Consider the following 27,913-nt stretch of genomic DNA (forward strand, 5'->3'; position numbering starts at 1 on the left):
AGGTTTGAGAAAAAAATCATCAAATAATTAAAAAGTTATTAGAATTTCAATTATTTGATTTGTGACGTCATATGCGAGCAGCATTCCTACATAGCGAATGGTAAAAAATCAATGAAATGCCATTTTCTCAGAAAATTGAAAATGGTTTTCACTGTAACTTTTGTATATCAATAGACAAATCATTTCACACCCGATCATGAAAAGAAAACAAAATTAAGTCATCATGAACCATACAAAATTTGAAATTCATACATTTTATATTATATAACACATGGGGCAGCTGCTCGTTTATGACGTCACAAATCCAAAATTGTGAAATCTAATAACTTTCTTATACTCTTTAACGGATTTTCCTCAAACCTTCACCAATATTTTTTACTATTTTTACAACAAAGTTTTCTTCAGGGTGAACTTCCCCTTTAATGAGGCAAAATTTTTGAGGGGGTCAGATATGGCGTATCGGAAAGAAATTATCTTTAAAAAAAAGTTGCGATGGAGCAAAGCGAGCAAACAAAACAGATCAAATTTTGTGATAGATTTTGACATAATATTCAGAAAATAAAATATCATACTTCACCCTTATCTCTTTCCTTTTTTGGTCTTGGCACTCGCATGAGATGGCTATGGTTAGATATACAGTAGGCCTATATATTCTTAATGGATTCCTAAACTGTATTCCTCAAATGTCTCTGTTTGGGGTCATACACGAAAATGTCAGGTCGCGCTTCGCGCTTGCATTATTTGTTTAGCTAAACAGGTACGTATCGTGATTACAAAAATTGCTGTAATGTCCCTTTTTAGGTCTGAATATCAAAACTTGAGATTGCGCATCACGCTCGCATTATTTGATGAGTGAGATACATATCCGTTCAATGGCACTGTCCCTAATAGGTCAGTCAAAGTAAATACCTGGAATTTTTGCCGGTCCCCCCCCCCCCTTCAATGCCGCAACCCAAGGTATGCCAGTAAAGGAATATAACAATTTATGTGTAGCGTCTCCGGGAGAACTACTCTGTTACAATCATCCACTTCTCCAATATTTTATGTCTTTTTACACCATTATGTACATGTCCCTAGTTCCTGCTTTGTTATTTGTAGTTAATTTGCAAGTTTTCTTTTAAAGGCATACCACCCGCGCACATACACCCATACGCACACCCAAACATAAAATATGATAACTGATCCACTTACCGTGCCGGATAAGTTTTCCTTTGGCAGGGCATTGCACTGTTTTTGCCTCTTTTGGCGGAACGTGGTTGGTATTATTCTCCATATTTCATTAGCTTCAGTACTTAGTAGTCACTGAATGCTGGAGCTGGACTGACCATAATGTGCAGGGCAGTGGCTGCTGGCAGAGTGACCGATCGAAAGGGTGTGGATGGGCGTGGCACAATTTTTAATGTATGTGGTTGGAACATGGTCGGAATCACGAAAGCAATCTTGATATTTATTTGGTTCAGTTCTGCTTTTGAATAACGGTGTACTGAGGGGAAAGTGTCCTTGACTTTTAAAGGCCAAGCCGATAACTATTTAGTCCAAGTGCTATATGGAAATTGGCTTGAAGCGGAAATGGAAGCCAATCTCCACTTACCGACTTTATGCGTCGTGTAGAGAAATCCGACAGACAATTCTTCAATGTGTCCAATTATTATTGCACGATCCCAGTATTTGTATTTATACGTGTATAAAATATACACAAGATCACACAGATTACCAAAAAATAACTTGACTAGCACAAGCGGTATTTGGGATTTTTCTCTGAGTGAAATGACGGAGAAAAAGGGTAGTACGATAACTGGTATGTGAGATGAAGTGGATGAAGTTTGCTCCAAGTGAGATGATGGAAGTCCACATAATATAAAGCCTGGGTATAAAGTAATTTGACGACGTTCTCAAAACACGTGTTTACGAAAGTAGGAAACCTTGAGAAGTGTGCCAGAAAAGAAAGTACATGTACATGGAATACTTTTCATCCCAAATGAGATGGAGAATGTAAACAAAGAGAGAGAGAGAGAGAGGGGGGTACCAATTCAGAGAATTTATGAGTCACAGGTGAGTGTGCGGTGTTTGAGAGTCACCACTTGTTGGCATGTTTATTGCTAAGGAGTGGAGGTAACCTGTATCCAAGGGTGATGTCCTCTCGAAGATGATGGGCAAATTTGAGAAATGGAAAGCGATAAGATTTTGAAAATACTACAGGCTTTTTAACCAACTGGTTAATACGGTGAGTGGATACATTGGCAATTAGACCATGTGGATAGTGGAAAGGCTGATGGTAAATCATAATTATGATAGACGAGTTGGCAATTGGCTTGAGACTAATTGAAAATAAAGAGCTATAATCTTCAATGCCAAAACTTTTATTCATCCGAGGAAAGCAAATGAAAAACCATGGTTTGTTATTATAAGAACATGCGAAAAAACAGTGGGACATACTTATTTTTGCCTTTAATATACCTATATGTTCACACCTTTGTCAGCTCGTTCTACAAACGTCGCGGTCTCACGAGATCGCGCGGCCTCCTGATAGAAGCAACATCATAACATGTAGAATGATTTGATTCTATTTTCTACAATACTCGATCGTGTTGACTTATGTATACAAGGCAGTGATTATTGGGGTGCATTCATTTGCAGCCTGTATACATGCTGAGTATCCAATTAAGTAACTTAACGATGTTGCAGATGTATTCCGATGTTCATAAAGTGCTCCAAATGCAATTAAGGTTTTACTTCAAAATGTTTCTACCTGGTCACCACATTCCCTCGTAATAAAAGGGTGTCATTGACATTAAAACCCAATATCTTGCTTTATTCTGTATAATACATTTTTTTGCATTTAAGGGCTCTAAAATATGAGAATATCGCTCTTAAAAAAAATCCTGAACGTACCAGTCCCATGAATCCCAGCCCCCCCCCCCTATCGTTAAATGCCCTAACACCCATTAGGGTGTTCTCAAGCATTTTGAAAGTTTGATTTTTTTTTCGTCTGTCGGTCGCTACGCTCCCTCGCATATTACAAATATTTTAATGGAGGGGGTGTACAGCTTCTTGGTCAGTATAAGGCTAGCAGCAATAGGTCATTTTCAGTGTAATGAGTAAACCAACGTCAAAATTTTCCCAACTAAGCGCCCCCCCCCCCTCACCAAATAAAAAAAAAACACTTTCGTCTAGAATCGCGCCTGTTCATATTGTGTCTTATGGCTATGGAGAGGCATCAATTAGCACTTGAACGTCTTTCAATAAATGGAAATAAAATTATCCAAATGATGAAATGAGTGATTGATTTGTTTATTCTTATTAAGAAACATGTTCAAACAATAAACCTTTTATGACTCGGTAATGACATGGTAAATAATTGTTAGTCACAGCATAGAGCTATTGTCAAATCTGTAAAGATTGAAATATTGTAGATTTCAAACAATAAAACACAATAGAAGTGGTGAGTGAGGGTGAGGGACATCATCGATTTTGTCATTTGCATGTGACTAAATTGTGCATAGGCCCTATAACTATATTTTGTGAAAAATAAACGAAACTTTAAAATGTCCCCACTTTCTCATTCTACATCCGATTTTGATATAATTGTCAGCATTATTCTTGTCTGATTTTTCTTTGATTCAAATTACACTATTTTTTAGGTGGACTAGACCTTTAAGTTGTTCCCAATGTATTGCTCTATGGTCACATCATGGACCTATTACGTGGTAGGGTCCATGATGTAGGTAAACTATTCTCGACCTTAACCCTTAGCCTTTTTATGGGTACTTCAGAGGGAAAACAAAGGTGCCACTAGTCTGCTATGCAGACTCTGAATGGCTCGTGAGGTGGGATCTGCTACTGGTTTGCGAAGCAAACCAGCCTGAAAGGGCGAGCGAAGCGAGCCATTTCATCCATCTTCTGCAGCCTCATCCATCTTCTGCAGCCTCAGTAGACCTAGTCTGCTGTGCAGACTCGTTGAATCAGCTGAGGTGCAGATGTGGGTCTGCATGTAGACTAAGGTGCCACCGTCTCGTAAGATGGGTTTGTTTGGACCGATCACCATGTATAGTAAAAGTTGTGAACATGATCATGATTTCAAATGAACAGTGAAACGCGAATAAGACCGGGGAATAAGAACCTTGTCTATTTGTTGCTCTGGGATATGAAGCTTCAAATGCCATGGCAGCTAATAATGAACACGGTCCCTTTGCACATGATAGAACAAACGTTTAATACACAGTTCTCTATATGGCTTTGTGTTTTTTTCTTTCTGTCCAAAGAATAAAACCTATATTCTTCTCTCTCTCCATATAAATTTTGGTTTCCATTAGTTCCCACACCTTTTTTCTACTCAGTTTTCCCCTATCTTGCCAGAAATTGTAAAGTATACACGATGTAAGGGTATAAAAAGTATTTTTTTCATTGCACATAAATACACAAAATTTCGGCTCTTCTGTTCGGAGCGGATTAACACTTCCGTCACTCCCCGAGTTTCAAAATACTATTTCTTCCGCTTTTCAGCAAGCAATTTTTGAGCAAAGTATCTGCCCACAGGGGCGGAGGCATTTAATTCGTGTCATGCTACATGAAAATGTATATGTGATGAAACTTTTTATATCGCTGCACATCCATCTCCTGTCTGTTTTGAATAGTGTTTTAATTATAGTTTATACAGAGGTTTCCATGCCTCGCCTGCATGGAAAAGTAAAAGTCCAGCATCTAGCTTGCATCATGCCGTTCATTATTATGTTGAGCTCTTTTTTTTCTTCGTAATCGAGTTATAAATTTATAAAAATATCAAAACTATAGAGCAGGTTAGAGTTTCAGAGAAAGTTCTAAAATTCAGAGCTTCAACGCCATTCGCGGGAAGGAGTATTTGCTCCCATTGCACATTTTACAGACAGATCAAGTGAAGATTATCTACATGAATTACAGAGATAACTGGATATTATGCAATTTGCATGACATCCATTAAAAGTTAATTTGCATATTTGAAACGGATTAAAATAGGAAACAATCAAAGTCGTGTAATTCCCTATCAGAACAACACACCATCGTGACACACTTCCAAACGTATATATATAGGGTTTCTCAAATGTAAGATCTCGATAAATTCAGAGATTCAGTGATATACAGATCATGCAGATGGAGTTATTTTAATTATTGAACCGAAAGCCTTTTAAATGAATTCACATTTGTGAAAGGTGGGCCTGAATAGCAAACAGTTGTCAAACATTGTTGGTGGTTGGCAAGATATGATATATAGAATGTTTCCCACAATCCTAAAATGTTCGGCAACATGCTGTCCACACAACAATAACTGGTTAAAACTTTTTTTTTCAAATTTTGTGTAGTTTTAAACCAATAATGTGTGCTTTGGGTGAACGACTGTGTTCATTTTTTTCTTTAATCCGTTTCAAATACGCAAATTAACTTTTAATGGATGTTATGCAAATTGTATACTATCCAGTTTATATCTCAGTGATTCATATAAATATATTCACTTGATCTGTCTGTAAAATGTGCAAAGGGAGCAAATACTCCTTCCCGCGAATGGCGTTGAAGCTCTGAATTTTAGAACTTTTTCTGAAACTTTAACCTGCTCTAGTTTTGATATTCTTTATATAACTCGAGTACGAAGAAAAAAAAGCTCAACATGATTATGAAAGGCATATACATGCTGCAAGCTAGATGCGGGACTTTTACTCTTCCATGTACACTCTAAATTACAGGGATTTAAAATATTAAGTCCAGATGGACTGTAGTTAGGGACCAATCGATTTTTGGACTTAGTTTTAATCACAAAGACTTAAATTTAAATCTCAAATGATTTAAATTTAAATCTTTCGAGATTTAGAAATGAATCTTAAGGATTCAAACTAAATCCGAAAATTCGATTGGTCCCTAACTACAGTCCATGTGGACTTATTTTAAATCCCTGTAATTTAGAGTGTAGGCGAGGCTTGGAAATAACCTCTATATAACTTGGTTTAAAAACTTCAATGATATTCAAAACAGACAGGAGATGGATGTGCAGATCTCGATAAATTCAGAGATTCAGTCATACAGATGGTGTTATTTCAATTGAACGGAAAGCCTTTTAAATGAATTCAAATTGGCGAAAGGTGGGCCTGAATAGAAAACAGTCGGCAAACATTGTTGGTGGTTGGCAAGACATGTTATTCTAGAATGTTTCCCACACTCCTAAAATGTTTGGAAACACAACAATTGGTTAAAACTGTATTAAATATTGTGTAGTTTTGGGGTGAAAACTACAGTACCGGTTGAAAACTATTGTTGGCCAATTGTGTGGACAGTTTGTTACCCAACATTTTACGAGCGTATTTTTAGTTATTATTACAAAAAATACAGTCTTATTCAAAAGAAGATATGGTTGATACTGCTGTATAATGGGGATATATGGATCAAGATAATTAACTTTTATTCAAATTATAGCAATTTACAATTTCATTTGGGAAGTCTGTCAAACTTTGGATTGAATGCATGCATTTTACGTGTTTGAGAAGTGTATATACATGTGTGAACTTGTAAATTGAACGAAGGCACTAGTGAAGTATAATTAGACAAGGAAAAACATCATATTCGCTCTTTTACCAGTACATGCATAATTATAATGAAAAATGTATAGGCCTTTGACTTCAAACATCACAAAATGACCATATTTCAGAAGTTCTTATATATTGTATTCGGTCTTAAAAAGATGGAAAAGGAATACACTATAATATCATTGCATTATGGTATAAAGGCATATTACTTTCAATTTTATTCATACTGAATCAATGTTTAACCATAGAATGTGTAAAATTTCAAAACAGACATATTTGTTTAAAAATCAGTAGATGCAAATAAAATCATACAAATTATGAAATGATTTATTGATTTGTCTAATCAATAAGAATAACAAATCAACCTTGCACGATTTGTTTTTATCGAATAGCGAATACTTTGATATAGAAGCTGGAGAAAGGTTAATTTTCTTACAGCTTTCAAATAACCTCATTTTCATACAGGCCTGGATATGTTGCATGTAATTTCAGAGGAGCAAATTTAACGAAAACCCTGTTGAAATGACATTTGATTATATTGTTAAACGGGACAATCATACGGATCTTATCGAAAACAAGGAGAAAACATAAATATTACGTATGGCATAAAATCTTTCAAAATATCCAGCAGGAATGATGCCCGACCCGGACTGTAATTCCCCCGGAACTCAAGGCGGGATGTGTCAGGCGTAGCCGTAGAAGCAGCAGGCTGGAATTGCCAGGCTTGACATGATTTAGAATTCTTTGCACATTTTACAGAAAAATCAAGTGAAGATTGTTTATATGAATTATAGAGATAACTGGATATTATACAATTTACATGACATCCATTAAAAGTTAATTTGCATATTCATTGAAACAGATTCAAGAGAACACAAACATAGTCGTGTAATTCCCTATCAGAACAACACATCACCGTGACCCTTCCATTTAGGTGGTTCTCAAAGTGTAGGCTAAGGGCTATCTAAGAAATAAAACAGATGTCTATATAATGTATATAATATATAAATGTATTGATGTAAGATCTCGATATATCAGAGATTCAGTCATACAGATGGAGTTATTTTAAATGAACCAAAGCCTTTTAAATTAAATTTGTATTTGTGAAAGGTGTTCCTGAATAGCGAACAGTTGTCAAACATTGTTGGTGGTTGGCAATATATGATATTTAGAATGTTTCCCACAATCCTAAAATGTTTGGCAACATGCTGTCCACACAACGATAATTGGTTAAAAAAAATTTCAATTTTGTGTAGTTTTAAACCAATAATGTGTGCTTTGGGTGAAACTACAGTACTGGTTGAAAATTACCCAGAATTTGATTTTTTTAATAATTGTTGTGTGGACAGTTTGTTACCCAACAGTTTAAGAGTGTATTTTTAGTTATTATTATAAAAAATACAGTCCTATTCAAAAGAAGATCTGGTCGATGCCATAACGGGGATATGGATCAAGATTATTAACTTTTATTCAAAATAAAGATAGCATTTTACAATTTCATTTGGGAAGTCTGTCAAACTTTGGTTTGATGCATGGGTGTGTTTGAGAAGTTTATACTACAGTACATGTGTGAACCTGTAAATTTAAAGAAAGCAACAGTGAAGTATAATCAGACAAGGAAAAACATCCCATTCGCCCTTTTACCAGTACATGCATAATGTAATGGAAAAAAGTAGGCCTTTTGACTTCAAACATCACAAAATGACCATATTTCAGAAGTTTTTATACATTGAATCCAGTCTTAAAAAGATGGGAAAGGAATGCACTATAATATCATTGTATTATGGTATAAAATCATGTTACTTTTAAACTATTTTAAGAAAGAAAACTGTTACAATAATTCTATAATATTCATACTGAATCAATGTTCAACCATAGAGGGCGTAAAATTTCAAAACAGAAATATTTGTTTAAAAATCATCAAATGCAAATAAAATCATGCAAATAATGAAATAAATTATTGATATGTCTAATTAGTCAGCATAAAAAAAATCAGCCTTGTAAAATTTCTTTTTATCGAATAGCGAGTGCTTTGATTAAGAAGCTGGAGAAAGGTTGATTTTCTTTACAGCTTTCAAAATGACCTCATTTTATAGGCCCAAACATGTTGCATGTAATTTCAGAGGAGCAAATTTAACGAAAACTCTGTTGAAATGACATTTGATTATATTGTTAACGGGACAATTATACGGATCTTATCGAAAACAAGGAGAAAACATAAATATTACGTATGGCATAAAATCTTTCAAAATATCCAGCAGGAATGATGCCCGACCCGGACTGTAATTCCCCCGAACTCAAGGCGGGATGCGTCAGGCGTAGCCGTAGAAGCAGCAGGCTGGAATTGCCAGCTTGACATGATTTAGAATTCTTTGCACATTTTACAGAAAAATCAAGTGAAGATTGTTTATATGAATTATAGAGATAACTGGATATTATACAATTTACATGACATCCATCAAAAGTTAATTTGCATAATTGAAACGGATTAAAGAGAACACAAACATAGTCGTGTATTCCCTATTAGAACAACACATCACCATACAGATGGAGTTATTTATGAACCGAAGCCTTTTAAATTGAATTTGTATTTGTGAAATTTGTATTTGTTGGTGGTTGGTAAGATATATTTTTAAAAAAATTCCACCAGTATGATCTGTTTAATATCAAGAATACAAAGTTATCCCACAGCTCTATAACAGCCAAGTTGCAGTGGTAATAATTGGTGGGAAGAGCACCGAAAAATGATTGATTGATTGCATTTATTCTTTTTCATTCCAAATTTAACAAAAGTTACAATGTAAAGCATAACACAAAAATATCATAATATACAGAAATGAAAAAAGGGAACCCACTGGAAAGCAAAGCTTGTTAGTATGGGTTCCCTGCAATAAATAGTTAAAGTATATCTTTGATCGATGAAATTCAATTCGTAAATTAAAAAGGTTTGTACAATGAAAAAGAATACCAGTGGGGTCAAGCTTTTTATGTTTACTAAATAAGTTACAATTAACAGAAAAAAAATGTTATATCGTGCCCCTGCTGTATAAATAAAAAAACCTAAGTTCAGGAGTGTTTGAACAGACAATCACTTGGACAAGAGAGGACGAATACTAAAAACAAAACAAAGACAAAAACAAAAACGGCACACACACAAACAAAACAGAACAGGACAAGACAGCAAAAAAAAGGAAAAGAAACAAAATGGCACACACACACACAAACAAAAACAAAACAGAACAGGACAAGACAGCAGAAAAAAGGAAAAGAAACATAACAAAACACACTACAAAACATAGACGGACAGAAAGATTATAAAAGCAATAGAACTAGACATAAAGATGACAGGAGAGAGAGAGAAAAAAGAAATGTGAGAGGAAAAGGAGAAAGATAAGAAGGAAGAAAATAAGAAGGGAAGAAGAACAAAAGAGGTGGTAGCTGCTTACACAGAAATGTTTGAGTTCTGGGGTTTATACTGAAGGATAAAAATTTTCTTCAACCCTCGACCGAAACTTAAATGTGTTGGTTTGTTACGTAATGATTCTATAAGGGAGTTCCATAGTTTGATACCTGTAAAAATAAATGTTTTATTCAAGAGGATTGTTCTAGCTCTTGGTGGATGAAAGAGCCGGCAGACCTAGTAGGATAATGATGAATATCGACATTTTTAGTAAACATGGAATAAACAATATTTGGAAGTTCATTTTTATCTAAACTATACATGAGTTTTCCGAGATTGTATACAAGTGACCAATCTTTAAAATATTATATTTATAGAAAAGTTCGTCAGTGTGTGAACGAAAATCAGCATGACAAATAATACGAATAGCCTTTTTCTGCAAAAGTAAAATTCTGTTCAGGAGGCAGTCAGCACAATTCCCCCATGCTGTTTATACTATAGTTTAAATGAGGCAGGATCAAAGTTGAATACAAATTAAATAGTATATATAAAATGACTTTATATCAATGTGTTATTATTATTATTTAAACAAAATACAGTCGATCATATTCAAGAGAAAATCTGCATTGGTAGGCTATACAATAACGGGATATGGATCAAGATGATTTAATTCAAATTACGGCATTTAACAATTTAATTTCAGTAATCTACATCGGTCAAACCATGCGTTTGAGAAGTGTTGTAAAACCCACTCTCAAAACTGTTTGGCAACATACAGTCCACACAACAATTGGTTAAAACTTTATCAAATTCTGGGTAGTTTTAAACCATAATGTGTGCTTTGTTTGAAAACTACCCAGAGTTGATAAAAATTTCAAATCAATTTTTGTGTGGACAGTATTTTTCCTAACATTTTGCATATGTGTATACCTTTAAATTGAAGGAAATCAACGGTGAACTGTCATCAGACAAGGAAAGTCATATTTGGCCCGTATGGCTTAATAAGAGCTCACAGAATTCCAGGGGTGGTGGAGCGAAGTTGAAAAGGGGGGGGTTAAGGGCACATTTTTTTCCCGAAATGGCACTCACTGCACTCACAAAGCTTTGACATGAAACTAATGTACATAGCTTATCATTTGATTTTAGCAACAGCCTCGTTTTCCTCGAGGCTCGATATGATATTTAGTAATTTAAAATGTGTGTTTCCAGAATCTTTATACATGTAGTAGGAAAACTTGTGCAAAAGGAAAAGGGACGCTATTAGAACATTATCAAATTGAAAATTTATCAAAAGTAAACAAGGGTATGTTTTAAGACTTTATGCAACGCTGTTTACTATATGAACCTTGCAGTATTTGTTTAACCATTTAAACAATCCTGTTTAATTTATTGAAGATAAGATATTGAAAATTAAACTTTGTTGCTTAAGAGTAAAACACTAACCCTTGTTTAATCATTTTACACAATTACTGTAAGGTTCGTATAGTAAAACAGCATTGTATTTATTTTTTTTACTATGTAGGACAATCAATAATTTAGAGGTTGTAGGGATGAATTTCATTATCAAAATAAATTTGTTCTCGTACACAAAGGCTCGAACAAGATAGAATTTCGATTTCACCTCTGGAATAATATATCTTGTACCAGAAAACAATGATAGTTATTCAACAACACAATGATAATAACTGTGACGATAATGAATAATTCTTGGCCAACAGAAGTTTGGGAAGCAACAAAAAATACGATACAACGTTTATAGCTGTGATGAAAAATGAAACTGAAAAACGTAGGAAATATAGTATCTGGCTAAAATTGTTTCACACAGCCTTAATATTACGATCATGGTTCATGTTGATTGTTTTTAAATGCTAACTGTATTAAGCTATGCAAACCAATGTGGTGTGATTGCTGTACTTCTAATTATTTTCGTTTAATCCAATACTGTTCGGCGCTAGGAGGACAGGATTCCTTGCAAATTAATAAGATCACTGACATACTGATGGGTTACACTCCCCGGGTTACACTCACGGTCTACATTTGATTACCGTATATTTTTTCGGAATCTCAGCTGTAATTGACAACATAACAAAACAAAATCAGCTGAAGAAAAAAATCATTGCCCTATTTAAGTTATGCCTGCCATGACTCATGTAAAAAATAAATCAGATAAGCACACGCACCATGATATCGACCAAAGATCGTTGCACGCTGCATATGCCTTTTGGCTGCCACATTTTTGGCACACCCGACGATCCGAAGTGGGGGGGGGGGGTCTCATCCTTGAATTCTAAAGCAAAATATACTATTTTAGAGTCTAAATTGGCGTGTTGGCTAAAAAATATTTTTACGAATTATTTAGGCTATAAACAATTATTTATGTTAGCAGGGAGTATTTTTAATAGAAAAATTATTTTGCCTCTCGTATTATGCAACTTTCTTTTTATTTTGTTTTTCTTCTCACTGGTATAACAATCAAGGGCTATGTTCCGAAAGAGATGTATAATATTAAGTGGAAGCTTTGAAGCTCCATTTGCACCACCCTCTCCTATGGCGTGCCAAGTGTACGCCAGTATATTCTGTGCAATTCAAGCAATTCCGTACACAAAATGAGTTTTTATTCAGACGAAAATCTTTTTGTCATGACGCTTTTCTAATTTCGTACACAAAATTTATTTTGTGTCACACAAAATCATTTTCGTCTCGACGAAATGCACAAAATAAATTTCGTTTAGACAAAATGTAATTGCGTCCACAAACTTCATTTGGCGTGCCATACAAAATGGCGCACCAAATGTCCGATGGTAAATTCCGTCCAATTCACGTCATTCCGTACACAAAAGTTTTTTTGTTCGTATGAAAATGATTTCGTCATGACGCAGTTTTATTTCGTATACAAAATTATTCTTGTCACACAAAATAAATTTTCGTCGAGACGAAATGTAATTTCGTCCACAAAATTTATTTCGTACACACGAAATGAATTTTGATCTAACGAAATAGCACCCCAATTGTCCAAAGGAAAATTCTGTAGGAAAATATGTGTTTCACTCCAACGAAATTCATTTCGTCATGATGCAGTTTGATTTCGTATACAAAATTTATTTTGTGTCACACTTATAATCAATTTCCTCGAGACGAAATAAAATTGTGTCCTCGAAATTCATTTCGTTGCGATGCAAATATTTATTCCGTCAACGAAATGATTTTGTGTCACATCACAAAAAATTCCGTCGACAAAATGATTTTGTGTCACATCACAAAAAATTCCGTCCATGTAAAATAATTCTGTCTCCTCTTTCTGGCAGGGAATATGAGATCGTCGCTGATTGGCTGCACCTTGCTCAAGCCGATATCTTCGATCGATCGATATCCGGGCGCGGGACGGTCACACTCACAGGTCGGCATGTTGGTGAACCTTTCTTGTTTAGCTTGCACGTTATTCATGTCAACGAGAGCTGCAAACAACTTCTCTAATTGGTAGAATGTGGACGGACATTGCATTCGTAAGTTTAGCTATGTTTTCGACTTCAAAATTACGTTGAAAACAAAATGGGAATTCGTTAGTCGTTGCCAAACTTGCATTTGCAAGAAGCTGTGCAATTTATAGTCCCGTGTATTCAAGTTTGTGTAGGGTCCTACTGTAGTCGACCATGCCCATGCCAGGCCAGGGGGATTGGTCTTTTGTGCACACCTAAAATGGTAATGAATTATACAGGCTGATATTTAGGCCTAGATTTTGATTAATGGTGTAAAATTCATACTCAGACTGACTCAGAGCAAAATGCATGTTGAAATTGGAAACTTCATTGGATGACAAATTTTATATAATTATTGACTGTCTGAGTCAGTGATTGACGTGATTTTATTTTTAGATTATTAAAAACAGCTTTAGCTTGGGCACCCACACGCATTGCGAGGTTAGTATTAATACTGGTAAATTAAACCATTGAACCATGTTTGGCAGTGGATTTCGAATTGACAGTTAATGAGTTAGTGGGTCGCGCATGCTGGCTTGCTGCGATCCCACTTCTGCAAGTGATGTCCACGTCCATAAGGCATTAAACACACCACTTCTAAGTAATGGCTTGGTTTTTCTGTGCGCTGTGGCATGTCAGGGGCGGATCCAGCTTTTATAAAGGGGGGGTTGGGGTGGTATGTGAGGGAGCGTAGCGACCGAGTCCAACCGAGCGGAGCAAGCGAGGGTGTTTGGGGGGGTGTCCCCCCTCCCACGTAGGGAAAATTTTTGAAAATCTGTGTGTGAAAATGGCGTTTCCTTGCATCTAAAACACCACTATTTTTGATATAGAGGTCGTTGCCAAATTAACCCCCATGAAAATTTGTAAAATTAAGTTGCAATCCCCCATTTTTTTTTTTTTAATGGGGGGATTTTTGTTTGGGGATGAGAATCGGCAACCCTGGCCTAGATTGTCACTTCCGCGGTGGCCCGTGTCCTCAAAAAAGCTGATGGGGGGCAAAAAGGACTATGTGACATTTGTTCGCCCAACCCTCCCCCCAAATAAATAATAATAATAAATTAAATGAAGACATAGAAATAGAATAAAATAAAATTACAAGTTTTTTAAAAAAGATAAGATTTAAAAAAAATGGTCCCCAGATTTTTTTTTTTTTTGGGGGGGGGGGTTGCAACCCCCCCTCTAGATCTGTTTCTGCATGTAATGAACCCTTGACTATGAGTTGGGCTTGTCCGTAGACTCTAATGTTAGAGTCGAGGCCTATCTCGGCTCGGGCCCAAAGATGCGCCACCGCGCACAGAAAAATCATGTGGTATGGACACCAGAAGTGAGAATGAGATCCCATGCGCGACCCACTGACTTAGATATCCACTGCCAAAACGGTTCATGGTACAGGGTATAGGGCAAGTCCAAGAAAAGGTCACCCTAGAAGGTAAAATTTTATCTCCAATTTAAGAAGTTATCTTTGGAGGGGTAAGAAAGCCTATCGCCTGTTGTGGTAGCCTAAGTATGTTTGGCCTAGGTCCTAGCCCCACTCATTACTAGTACAAGTTTAGTTACTTTGAGCGATGTTTGTGCCGGCTCCACTTCACCACCACTACTATACGCTCCATCTGGCTGAACATCGTGTCCGTTAAGTCGATCTGATATTCCGAGTGACAAAGGTGGGATTTTATGGGGAAATATAAAACTCATGGAACATCACGATCTTTAAAAACAAAACTAATATAGGAGGGGGTCCAGTGTCCGGACATGTTATCTTTTGGTTACACTTCGTAATTCAGAAGGTTCGTAATTCCAAAACACGTGAATTCATTATTGCCTGAACCACAATGTTCGTTAAATCGAAAAAGGGTTCGTTAATCCGAACATTTGTGGCGTAATTCCGAAGGTTCGTTAATCCGAAAAGGAATAATGAGTGATAATTCCGAAGGTTCGTTAGTCCGAAAACGAAATGAGGTTCGTTAATCCGAAAACGAAATGAGGTTCGTTAATCCGAAAAAACTAAATGAACAACGAACCTCATTTTTTTTCGGACTAACGAACCTTCGGAATTATGACTCTCATTATTCCTTTTCGGATTAACGAACCTTTGGAACAACGAACGTCATTTCAATTTTTGGATCGTCCGACCTTCGGAACAACGAACCTTATTTCGCTTTCAGATTAACGAACCTCCGGAATATCCAAACCTTCGGAATAACGAAGCTTCGGAATTATGAATGTAAACAATCTTTTTGAAGCCTTCCTTTTTGTCTTTGGATTACACTAAAAATATGAATTCAATACTTGTAATCATCTTCTATTTTGTTCTTTATATTTCCCAACATTTTGTACTAAAATTTGATGAAACTTCGCTTCTAACTTTTTTCAAATGACTTTCTAACATTGATCGTGTGGACACACAACCTGTACGGACACACAACAACTGAGTGACCTGAAACTCAGGCAGGACGTTTAGCAATACTTGATTAACCTTATGCCCAAATTTCATGAACTAGGTTTCTAAGTTTTCATTTAAAAAACACAACCTTTTGTTAAGATTTGGTGTTGATGCCGCCACCGTCAGAAAAACAGCGCCTATAATATAATTTTACTCTCCTATGCAGGTGAAACAAAACGGAAGGAAAGAAGGGAAAACACAAATTTTGCGCATTTTCATGTATTTATTTTCAATAGTCTCGGCAGTGCAGCCGTCCTTGCATGGTAACTATTATATAAAGATTATCCAGCAGCTTGCAAAGGAAAGTCAGTTTCAAAGTAATTTCTTCAGTGCACAGATGAGGCGAGGGGTCTTCGGGCGCTTGCCCCCTCTCCTCTCCTACAAAAATAAATTATGACCAAGAAAGTAGAAAAGAAAATGGTGAAATATATTTTTTCTGAATATTATGCTTTCATTGGATATTTATAAAGTTAAATATTTTTATTTTTTTTGCTCGCTCACAAAAAAAAGATCTGCCCAATTATTCATATCTAGCCCCTTCAAAACTTTGGCTCACTTCGCCACTGATTTGTTTCATCACACTTCTATGCAAATACTTACGCCTATAGAATAGAATACATTATATCCTACATAGAGTAAATCATGTATAGTACTATTGGTTCAAGTAGCATCATGTGACCGAATATATTTCAACTCTGACGTCATACCTCGATATATTTTTGGATACTAGTATATCGAGGTCTGACATCATTATTTCACAAAACTGGATCTAGCTAAACTCTCAGGCACACCGGCCAGCGCGCTCTCTCTCCCGGGCAAGTCCAGCGATGTGTCGGCACAGGCACTGATCTGCGTTCTGCTGAGCACGATGGCTCAGAGAAAAGTAGGTAATTCAACTCAAGTAACCGGACTTTGCAAGCTCATCACATAGATTTTGGTTATAAATTATAAAAAGTTGGATAAAAAACAAATATATCAGGCGTTTCATTCGAAAGCATAGTGGGAATTATTAATCCTCGGTTGGACTGGCAAAACTACTATATTTCCCTCGGGGCTTCGCCCCTCAGGAAGTAATTGTCAGACCAACCTCGAATAAATAATTCAACTATACTTTCTCAAAGCCTGATATATTTGTTTACTATTTCTCATAATTCCATATGGCTTTGTGTAATTATTTTGTGTCCTGAATTACTTCATTAATATGAAATTTTATTCAGAATCACAAAAACTGCAAGCTCTCTTTTTCTCCTAATAATCAGAGACAAAATGAGCCCAAGATTTTGAGGGAGTCAGATGTGTCATATCAGGCAAAATTCAATAGAAGTTGTGAGCGAGCAAGCTTTTCATTAAAAAAAATCACATTTTGTAGCTTGACATAAAAATATTCAGAAAATGTTATATTTCATTTTTCTTTCCCTTTTTTTTTTGGGGGGGGAGAGCATCCCAAGCCTCCCCCCATCTATGCACCTCTGTCTAGTGTCTATATTACTGTTATATTGTTATTTCAAGACTAATTTTCATAGAAACGATTGGTTCAGAAAAAATATTAAACACATGCAGCCTTTCATGGAAAGTTCCCCCGGTTGTCCCGAAAAGGTGTGTTTTGTTTGACTTTCCTCCTCAACCCACCCTTTCGAGAAAAGCTCTCGCGGCATATCTCAACGTCCGTATGACATATTTGTCCTGCCCACCAGAGGTGAAGGCGAGACTAAGGGATCCAAATGTCGTCTGTCCGTCCGTCACAAACCTGTAATGACACATAACTCCACAACCGTAAGTCGCTTTTAAACCAAACATGGATGGTAGATGGACCTGGGTGACCTGCATGTTGAGCTGCAGTCAGAGGTCACATGGTAAGGTCAAAGGTCATTTTCAGGTCAACGTTAAAGTTTACATGCAACACTTTTATGACACCTAACTCCACAACCGTAAGTCGCTTTTCAACCAAACTTGGATGGTAGATGGACTTGGGGGACCTGCATGTTATGCTGCAGTCTGAGGTCATATGGTAAGGTCAAAGGTCATTTTCAGGTCAACGTTACAGTTCACATGCAAGACTCTTATGACACCTAACTCCGCAACCGTAAGTCACATTTCAACCAAACTTGGATGTTGGATAGACTTGGGGGACGTGCATGTTATGCTGCAGTCAGAGGTCACATGGTAAGGTAAAATATCATTTACAGGTTAAAGTTTACATGCAAGACTCTCTTATGACACCTAACTCCGCAACCATAAGTCACTTTTCAATCAAACATGGATGGTCGATGGACTTGGGGACCTGCATGTTATGCTACAGTCAGAGGTCACATGGTAAGGTCGAAGGTTATTTTCAGGTCAACGTTAAAGTTTACATGCAACACTTTTATGACACCTAACTCCACAACCGTAAGTCGCTTTTCAACCTAACATGGACAGTAGATGGACTTGGGGGACCTGCACATGTTACGCTGAAGTGGGAGGTCACATGATAAGTTCAAAGGTCATTTTCAGGTCAACGTCAAAGTTTACATCAAGACTCTCTTATGAAAACTAACTCCGCAACCGTAAGTCACTTTTCAACCAAACTTGGATGTTGGATAGACTTGGGGGACGTGCATGTTATGCTGCAGTCGGAGGTCACATGGAAAGGTCAAAGGTCATTTACAGGTTAAAGTTTACATGCAAGACTCTCTTATGACACCTAACTCCGCAACCGTAAGTCACTTTTCAACCAAACTTGGATGGTAGATGGACTTGGGGGACCTGCATGTTATGCTGCAGTCAGAGGTCACATGGAAAGGTCAAAGGTTATTACAGGTTAAAGTTTACATGCAAGACTCTCTTATGACACCTAACTCCGCAACCGTAAGTCACTTTTCAACCAAACTTGCAGACTTATGCTGCAGTCGGATGTCACATGGTAAGGTCAAAGGTCATTTTCAGGTCAATATTAAAGTTTACGTGCAAGGCTGGTATGACAAGTGTTATTCCATCCCAGTAATTTCACAATGAAGTTTCGATATAATTCTTGCGTGCCCTCGCAAATCACAATATTTCTGGTTATTTTCATAAGTGGGCGAGACAAAAATTGCTTTTGCCTTGTTTTTTAGTCATGTTCAAAATGAATTAGTGATGATTTCATTTTTCTCGGCATTTTAATCCCCAAGTCTGCATGGTTTAATTATGTTTGATGCATGTTTTGCCTTTAGTAGACAGCTGGCAGCCCTCTGTCTCGAGGAGTATTTTTATATCTTTTTCTGTATTTGGTGAGTGAAGCCAACGAAATTCAGCTGAACAACCAACATAAAGGCATGGTCACACCGGCCGAGCGTTGTTGGAGCGGTAGGGAAAGAGGGTAGAATTTTTCTCTCAAAATGGGGGAAAAATCGAAAACAAAAAAAACAAATCGAACTTGAAAATGGTAAACGGTAGCGAGCGGTGATGATTTTTTTTTCTCTCCGCTCCACGACCGCTCCAACAACGCTCGGCCAGATGCCTTTACACTTAAGGGGAATCCAGCCTTGGTCATAAAATATAGTGTTGGAAAGGAGAAAATTAGATAAAACAGAATGGTGAAAGTTTGAAAGAAATCGGACCAGCAATAAGAAAGTTATGGCTGCTTTAAAATTGAAATCCCTATGATTATGTAGATTTCAAAGTGGCAACTGGGTAAGTAAATTATGACAAGAGGCAAGGACAACTTTCCCATAGGCCATGTACTTAATTATCAGGGATTTGTGTTTTTCTCCTAACTGCCCTTCCCCTGGGGCAGTAATCTAAATATAACCCTGGTAGTATATTGTTTTATGTCCTCATGTGAAAGAAAAATAAAAATTTGAAGTAAAACATTTGAAAAAATGACATATTAGCCATTTTATGTATTGGAGTACATGGAAGAGTAGTCCTTGCCTTACATCACTGTGACATCACATATGTGGCCAATTTGCAGTCTCGTGGATCTAGGGATTACCAATATTCACAACTTTAAAAATAACTTTCTTATTATTTGTCAGATAGTGTTCAAACTTTCACCTATCAACTTGACTGATTTTTCTTATTCCCCTAAGAACAAGTTTTTATTTGGGTTGGATTCCCCTTTAACAGAGACCGAAGCTTTAGTTCTAGTTTTGGCTCTGCTATTTTTTGATTGGATGTATTTCCTGATTTATCACAATAATTGCAAGTTTTATCATAATTTAACTTTTTGAAAATTATGCTATTATGTGATTAAGGCTACATCTCTTGTACTTTCTACCGATAGTCTCAATATAACGTTATTAATGGATTATTTCTTGTTAAAAATCCTAAAGATAGGAACTAACTCTGTGGTTGGTAGATAAATATGACTCACTTGTCCAGGTGTTGATAAACGGGCCGCTGCTGAGTAGGCCTAGAGTTTTCTTAATTATATATAATTGATTTCATGACATGTGTTTACATTTGCTGCAGATTCCCATTCAGCCGTTGGACTGAACTGGTACTGTAACACAGTATGGATGGTCAATATGAAGCAAGCTTCATCGAATTCCTCCAAGAGCTCTGTACTCTGTTCTGATCATTTTGAAGATGCTTGCTTTGACAGGACTGGGCAAACGATTCGTCTAAGACAGGATGCTGTCCCAACCACATTTAATTTGCCGCCTCGTCATCAGAAGGTACAGTAGATCTATATCATACGTGTTTTAAAGAAATATAATCTCTGTATTATCTATCTACCTTTGGTTTGACAGAACAATGTTTTGAATATTCCATTCTCAGTAGCCAAAGAGAAATGAAAATTATCCTATTCGTTAGGGTCACCATGGACCTCGGCCTATACTGTGTACCAGGGGACTGTGTATTTTAAGTTAACGCTTACTAAATGATCAAACAAATTAAAAATTGGTTTAGCCCTACATAATTAGCATGAGCTTCTTTGAAATTGCAAAGCTAAGGGTGTATTGCTGATTTTTCATAATTTATTAAAATTCATTTTTGATAAATTATTTTATGCATAAATAGAGAATTCTCTGCTGTACAGTTAAGTAAATCTCTAAATAAGTTCCCAAGTTCTACAGTGCGTATGAAAAAATGGGATAGATTTGAAAAGTCTATAAAATTTTTGTTTCAAATTATGATCTCAATATTTTGGTGTCAATACATGCTATGGAGTCTTATCCTTCAAATGCTATTAAAATAATTTGGTTTTGTTCGTGCTTACGCAAACACAAATTTTTGTTTTGTCTGGGGTAAAAAAGGAAGCTTGCGCCAAAATGGCATAATATGATGGTCGGACTTCTTGCTATCAGCAGAATTCCTCTTAACCTTTTCATTATCTTTGCCATAATTTTCGAATTATGCAGTCAAAATTCATTTCCAAATCTACTTATTTATTTGGATAGTTGTGGTGTTGTTCCTTTTTAATATGTTCTCTTTTAGTTTTGAATATTCCTTCCTTAGGCAAGAACATTTTTTAAAACCAAATTATGGTAGAGCGTGTTTTTTTTAATCCTTTCATTGTGTTCTGCAAAGGTTATGATGCCTTTGAACAGTGGCATACTGAGGGGTGGGGCTCGGGGTGCTCCCCCCCTCCCAATACAAAATTATGACCAAGGAAAAAAGTGGAAAGAAAAATAACAGAAAACATAGAAAGTGAAATATGATATTATTCTGAATATTATGTCAAAATCACAAAATTGGATATTTTAGTAAAAACTGGAAATTTTTGCTTGCTCGCTTCACAACTTTTCAATGCATTTTACCTGATCTGCCATATCTTGCTCCTTCAAAATTGACTCAATACACCATTGCCATTGAAAGACATGAATATTTTCTTGTTTGTCCTGTCAAGCACATAATTAAACTTGGTGAAGGATTCAATGACCCCTTGAAAATAGGATTCATGTCTTTTATAGGTACCATTACATAAATTGTTTCACATAATTATTATCAAAGGTACCATAACATAATTTGTTTCACATAATAAAAAGGATTTGAATGATTACAAATTCTCCCAATTAAAAATGCAAATCTTCTCACTTGGGTTGACAAGAAAGTCTCTTCTTACTTATGAAGCAAAATTCAAAGGTAAAAGAAGTTCAAATTAAAACCAATGTAATTCAGGTAAATGAATAAATTTATTAGTGAAATTTGACAGCATTTTTCGAAAATTATGGCAAAGATAATGAATATATTATAAGTCTGCTGATTAGCCAAAAGTCTAAAAGTATAAAACGTCCCATGTTCGCTCAAGCATGAATTTATTTTTTAAATGCCATTTCAAAGATAAGATCTTAGAGCATCTATTAATATCAAAATATAGATATATTTTGAGACAAAGCAAAGATTTTATAATTTTCAACCAATAAGTACAAGAATAATGATGCATTTGTCATTTATGATTTAAAATAGAATTTCCATTGGATTAGATTTGTAAGAAAAATAATGTTTTTGAGCAATTCTAGGTCCGACATGAACTCATACATTGTTGCATTACTGCGTATCCGGATGCCGCAAACTTGGTCCCTAAACTTCTGCGAGACTTGACCAACAAAAAAAAAAAGGACATGTTTCTAACTGTGGAATTATTGCAAAACATGTGGAGGGGGGCTTATTAAAGTGATGGTCCAGGCTGAAAATATTTATACATGTAGCTTAATAAATAGAGTAGAAGTCACTGAGCAAAATGCCGAAAATTTCATCAAAATCAGATGACAAATAATCAAGTTATTGAATTTGATAGTTTATAACAATAGTTTGTGAAAACGGTCGTCATGAATATTCATTAGGTGGGCTGATGATGTCACATCTCAAATTGTTCTTTTGAATTTTATTATATGAAATTATGTTTATTAAATTTTATCCTCCAAGAACTAGAAAAATTGGATTGACAACTGATTTAGTACATTAGATATTAATTGCTGAAACTTATTTCATCATAATGGAGACACATCATTTACACATGTATGAAATAATTTTATGAACCAAACGGAAAGTGGGGATGTGACATCATCCCACCTAATGAATATTCATGATATGACTATTTTCTCAAAATATTGCTAAACTTTAAACTTCAATAACTTTATTATTTGTTATCCGATTTTGATGACATTTTCAGCATATTGCTCAGTGGATTCTACTCTATGTATTAAGATATAAATATTTTCAGCCTGGACCATCCCTTTAAGACCCCCCCCCTTCCTCCTTTGGGGCCAGATAGGGTTAATAAATCATCATGAATATTTAAACATGTTTATTTTGCTGCAAGTCCATTGAAAAGGATTCATTTCTAAACAAATATTATTCTAAATGTACTATTGAATATTAATTTGACAAATTTAAAGTCATTTTTTTCATTCTTGCATCTCGGTTTATTCAATTTTTCTTCTTTTTTTAATGTTTTTTTTTTTATTCACTCTTCTCGTACAGAATGCACACAAACCAGGGAAACCCTCGAAAGAAAGTCATTTAGATTCAGCAAGCAACCTCCCAGATACTGCAAAGACACCTGTACCAAAGTCTTCAGCACCTTCCCTGGGACTACTACTCAATGCCAAAAATCTAAGAGGGGTAAAGTGGAAGATAACAGCAACATATATCTAAATGGGGTATTGTACAGTATGATTGATCAACCAATGATACCAGTTGTATTCTGACATTTAAATCCATGTCCCTCTGACCAATGTTGTCAAATAAAAACCTTGCTTTGAGCATAACATCCTCAAGGTGGTCTGAAATTCTATTAGAAGGTACATGTAGTCTTCTGTGGAAGTTCATTTTATGCTTTGACTGCTAATCTACAAGTTTTATTATCAATATGCTAGTGTTCTGAAGTTGATGTGTTAATAATCAATTGTTTTAATGTTTTATTCTATTTAAAACATAATAGATGGAGACCAGCAGCATGGCAGCAGGAGCTAATGTTGGTCGTGATGAGGCATATACCACCATCAACAATGCTGCAATTGCAGTCACCACCACCAAGTCTGCTTCTGTCACTGCCATCACCATTGCCACCGCCATTACCAAGACCACTCCTGACACAAAGCCCCCAAGTCCTCAACTGACCAGATATTGCAGCTGGAGAAGGATATACCAGGAACTTCAAAGCCAGGGCTTGCCAGTCTCCTACAATAAGAAAAATGCCATGGGCCCATCTAATGAACTAGTAGTAGAATATTTGGCCACAGTTGTAGAAATGCAGAGACTAACATACTGCCACAGGTAAAAATCAATGTCAGATATGATGGATAGTCTTTGAAATATGGGTTGCAGAATGAATATCAGTAAAACCCATCATGATGTGCTATCTGATTTAACCCTAAAAAGGCGGTGGGAGCCCAAAAATTTTCACGATAAATCCACAACGTGAAAGATTGTGCCGCGTCATTATAAAGCCTTTTTTAAAAAAAGTTTATGATTTTTAAGAAAAAATTTGTGACACCTGGGTACCCGGTTCTGCAATTATGCAACATTGTGCATTGTGTAATTACACATGTCAGAATTGCACTAAAATGTGATTTCATGGACAAATCCAATGCAAAATCTGTTTCTAGCCAGAATTCATAATTGTATCATACCGGTTAATGTTTATTTTTACTGATTAAAATCAATTAATTTCATTGTGCTTATGATCAGAAAATTTTGTCAACAATATAAAAAAAGTAAAAAAAACAAAGAAATACTTAAGAAAGGAAAAAAATACATATGAAAGGTATTTGATATCAATTAATTTTTATGTGTCTGAACAAAAACTTCAAGGGCTGTGTTTATAGATTTCCAGCCAAATTCTAATTTCATGCATGATTTAGTAAAATATATAATTCTAAATAATTTTAGAATGATCAAATATACAATTTTTTCATCTGTGGCAGGCATTTTGCATTTCTTCACAATTGCGCAATTAACGGTCAATCTTGAGGGCCCCCACTCCCCTTCCGCCCATCTTTCCTGCCTCCAAAATACCCTGGCAGTCTTATTAGGGTTAGATTAAGTCTACATTAAGCAAACATAAAATTCTTACAATTGAATTCAGTGGCGTAATGAGCCAAATATTTTGAGAGGGCTAAATATGGCGAATGGAACAAAAGTTCTCCAAAGAGAGCGAAGGGAGTGTGCAAAATTTTAGAACTTTTTAATACAGAAATCAAAATTTGGAAAGATTTTGACGTAATAATATCCAGTAAATACTCTCTATTTCACCCTTTCTCGTTCGCTTTCTTTCTTTTTCTCCTTTTCTTTCTTGGTCGTTAAACATTGGGGGGGGGGGCAGTCAGACCGCAGGTCCCTATGCTAATGAGCAAAAAGTCCAGATACATCCAAATCATCTCGTGGCTGAATCCTTGCAAAATCTTGTGATTCGTGAGATTTTCTTTCTCGAGTCTAAGAATTTACCTGTTTTAAAGAGAAATTCCAGTATTGGTAACGATCTCAAAATGACTTTTTACAGAATCTAATATAATGACCACCCAAGTGTCTGTTTGTATGAATAAAAAATATGTGCCAAAGGATTCTGGAAGAAATTGTGTAATTGCTGAGAAATAAGCTCATATTCCAGCAATAATAATACACTGTCCCACGTGTGCCTATCTGTGTTGGTGATCTTCAGTGTGAACATTTTTCAGCGTAGATTTCAAGATTTCACAAAGTTCAGTTTATGTAACTTTACCAAATCTAGATCCTCGATGATATACTGACAATTAAGCCAGACTTTCTCATGAAATCAGTGTTTACTGCAACTACTGGCATTACTTTTTAACCTCAAGTTAAATTAAATATTATTGCACTATCAGATAGAGTAAAAGTTACTCTTTCATATTGGTCATTTATTTTGTATACAATATTTTGTTAAATAAGTAAATTTCTGGCCTGAAAGTGTGCCTCAAAACTTAATTTTCTTCTTCCATTTTCTTTTGCACATTGTGCAAACTTTTTATTTTGAGCCTCAATGATATCCATATCACCATAAAGCTGAACTTCTTTTCTTTCTCACAATGCCACTCTTGATATGCGGCACCTTTTAATCGGGTCAAGATCACACTTTTCCCACTAAGGTACAATACGAGATTTCTGTAATTTTGTACTTGCATGAAATCCAGAGTTCTGATTGGCTGGATAAGGTTCACAGAACAACAGGCACAGGGTATTTGAGGAGATTACCACATGGGAAGTGTGACCTTCCTACGAACCATGGCACTGGAACCGTTGGAATTTGCCACTGGGTGGTCCATTTGACCAATCAGAATGCAGTATTCTTGTTTTCAAACTGCTTTATGTACTTGGCAAATGAAAAGTGTGATCTTGACCCGATTAAACCAATTCTTATTTTGAAACCTATATCGTTTCAAAGCATACATATTCAGCTTTATCATGATATAAAAATCATTTGGGCTCAAACACAAATAAAGTGTGAAAATAGCAACTTTTGTCAGGTGAAAATATTTATTTTATAGCATATTTTAGATCAAACTTTGAACCTATATTACAAAATCTTTGAATAAATCCAAACATATGACATGAAAGAATGATTCTTCTTCTTTACAATGGTACCAAATTCATGAAATTCGATGCACAGTTAGAGCAGCAATGACCGAATGAAAAGGTGTTATGGTCCGCGTCAAGCTCATTAAATATACAAAACATCTCAAGTCATGAATATCATTTGGATGAAAGAAGCCACTCTCTTGGGACCTGCAGTCTGACTGGGGGCATGGCCCCCATCTATACATCAGTGATGGATTTAATACTTTTTGCATGTACGATGACGATGCTCGCTCTCTCTCACCCATCCTCACTATGTGTATATGTGTGTGCAAGATGAATTATGAGGAATAATTGCATGAAGTGACGTTTTTCAACCAGAGATTGATCCTTATGTATTACTTACTATTGCATTTTTGTTCATCATATTGACCCATCTTGACCCCTTTACCCCCCCCCCCCCTGACAAAAACCTAATAGTCAAATGAAGTTTCCTTTTCTTTTCTTTTGATATACATGTAATGTATTCATGTGAGAAAAAAAATTATAGTGCCAAACATTTTTTGAAAATTTTAATTTATTCCTTCAGGTGAGGTTTTGTCCACAGTTCCAGAAGGACACAAAATAGTATCAGAAAGTCATGCCAGAATCAACAACTGAAGGGTTTGAAGAGCCAGATAAAGAGCCTAGAAATGTGATTTAAACGTAAGTTAAACTTATTTATAATTCTGATTCATTTTGGCATAGAAAGTAAGTCATAATAACAATTTGAATGATTTTTGTCTTCTTGATTTGCTCTTTGTCAGGAATCCAAATTTTAGAATTAAACTCTTAGTTTGAGGTGTTGATGATTTTTTTTTCAGCTGCAAAAGTAACAAACCAATATCAATCATTGGTCGATAATGTGACTTGCTTTCTCTTGCCAAATTGGTACATGTACATGTATATTCTGCATTTCTATAATGATTGACCCCACCACTAGCACATAAGATGCAACATGTCAAATAACTGTCAAACTCACTTCATCATGTATTTTATTATTAATATTTCATTAAAGGAGTAAAAGGACTCAGAAAGATTACCCGAAAAAGCTCACAGAATTTTTTTTACTGGTAGACCCTTTACATTCATTTGATGAATTGAGTTCATGCAAAATCAACTGAATGTTATGAGTACAAAATCCTGTTAATACACCTTACTGTGAGGCTATTCTGGTAGGTCATCCCGGGAGTGCCTGAGGATCTTGTCCATTTGGATAAATCTTGCAAAGTACCAAGAGGTGCCTCCACCCCCCCCCCCACTCTATTAAGGGTTAACAATGAAATTGAAATTAGGAATAAGTTTAGTATCTTGCTCATATGCATTATAAATTAATTACTATTTCAGGTACTTCAATCACATGCACAGTAGGAGCAAAAACAGCAGCAAACACACAGGAGATGTAACACTACATTGATCAACAGCAACAACTACAGCAGCATCAACAATTTCTGCAGGAGATGCAAAAACCACACTGGCAACCTCAACAACATCAAGGTGTCCAACAAACACTCCGGGAACGTTAACAGCAACCACAGCTTCAGCTGGAGTTTCAACAAACACATCAGAA

General features: G+C 35.8%; 1 protein-coding gene across 4 annotated transcripts; it reads left to right on the forward strand.

Annotated features, from left to right (window-relative positions):
* Positions 1-13,323: 13,323 nt before the first annotated feature.
* Positions 13,324-27,903, forward strand: LOC121408219 (THAP domain-containing protein 5-like). 4 transcript variants are annotated; one of them, XM_041599609.1, is made up of 6 exons: positions 13,324-13,451; positions 20,296-20,501; positions 23,254-23,394; positions 23,714-24,048; positions 26,894-27,009; positions 27,691-27,903. In XM_041599609.1, the coding sequence occupies exons 2-5, from the start codon at positions 20,343-20,345 to the stop codon at positions 26,895-26,897; spliced, it is 639 nt and encodes a 212-aa protein (XP_041455543.1). In that variant the 5' UTR covers positions 13,324-13,451; positions 20,296-20,342; the 3' UTR covers positions 26,898-27,009; positions 27,691-27,903. The 4 variants fall into 4 exon arrangements, with proteins under 4 accessions (XP_041455543.1, XP_041455545.1, XP_041455542.1 ...); XM_041599608.1 differs by lacking the exon at positions 13,324-13,451 and adding an exon at positions 14,603-14,853; XM_041599610.1 differs by lacking the exon at positions 13,324-13,451 and adding an exon at positions 16,367-16,747.
* Positions 27,904-27,913: the final 10 nt, after the last annotated feature.

Source organism: Lytechinus variegatus, chromosome 2, assembly GCF_018143015.1.
Source record: "Lytechinus variegatus isolate NC3 chromosome 2, Lvar_3.0, whole genome shotgun sequence".
NCBI classification, from domain to species: Eukaryota; Metazoa; Echinodermata; class Echinoidea; order Temnopleuroida; family Toxopneustidae; genus Lytechinus; species Lytechinus variegatus.

What these genes read in the sequence shown, in the direction of transcription:
- LOC121408219 (XM_041599608.1), top strand. Translation starts at nt 14,808, where the DNA reads ATGGTACAGGGTATAGGGCAAGTCCAAGAAAAGGTCACCCTAGAAG. An exon ending in AGAAAAGGTCACCCTAGAAG is followed by an intron (nt 14,854 to 20,295) that starts GTAAAATTTTAT and finishes CATTTGCTGCAG; the next exon opens with ATTCCCATTCAGCCGTTGGA. An exon ending in ATGCCAAAAATCTAAGAGGG is followed by an intron (nt 23,395 to 23,713) that starts GTAAAGTGGAAG and finishes AAAACATAATAG; the next exon opens with ATGGAGACCAGCAGCATGGC.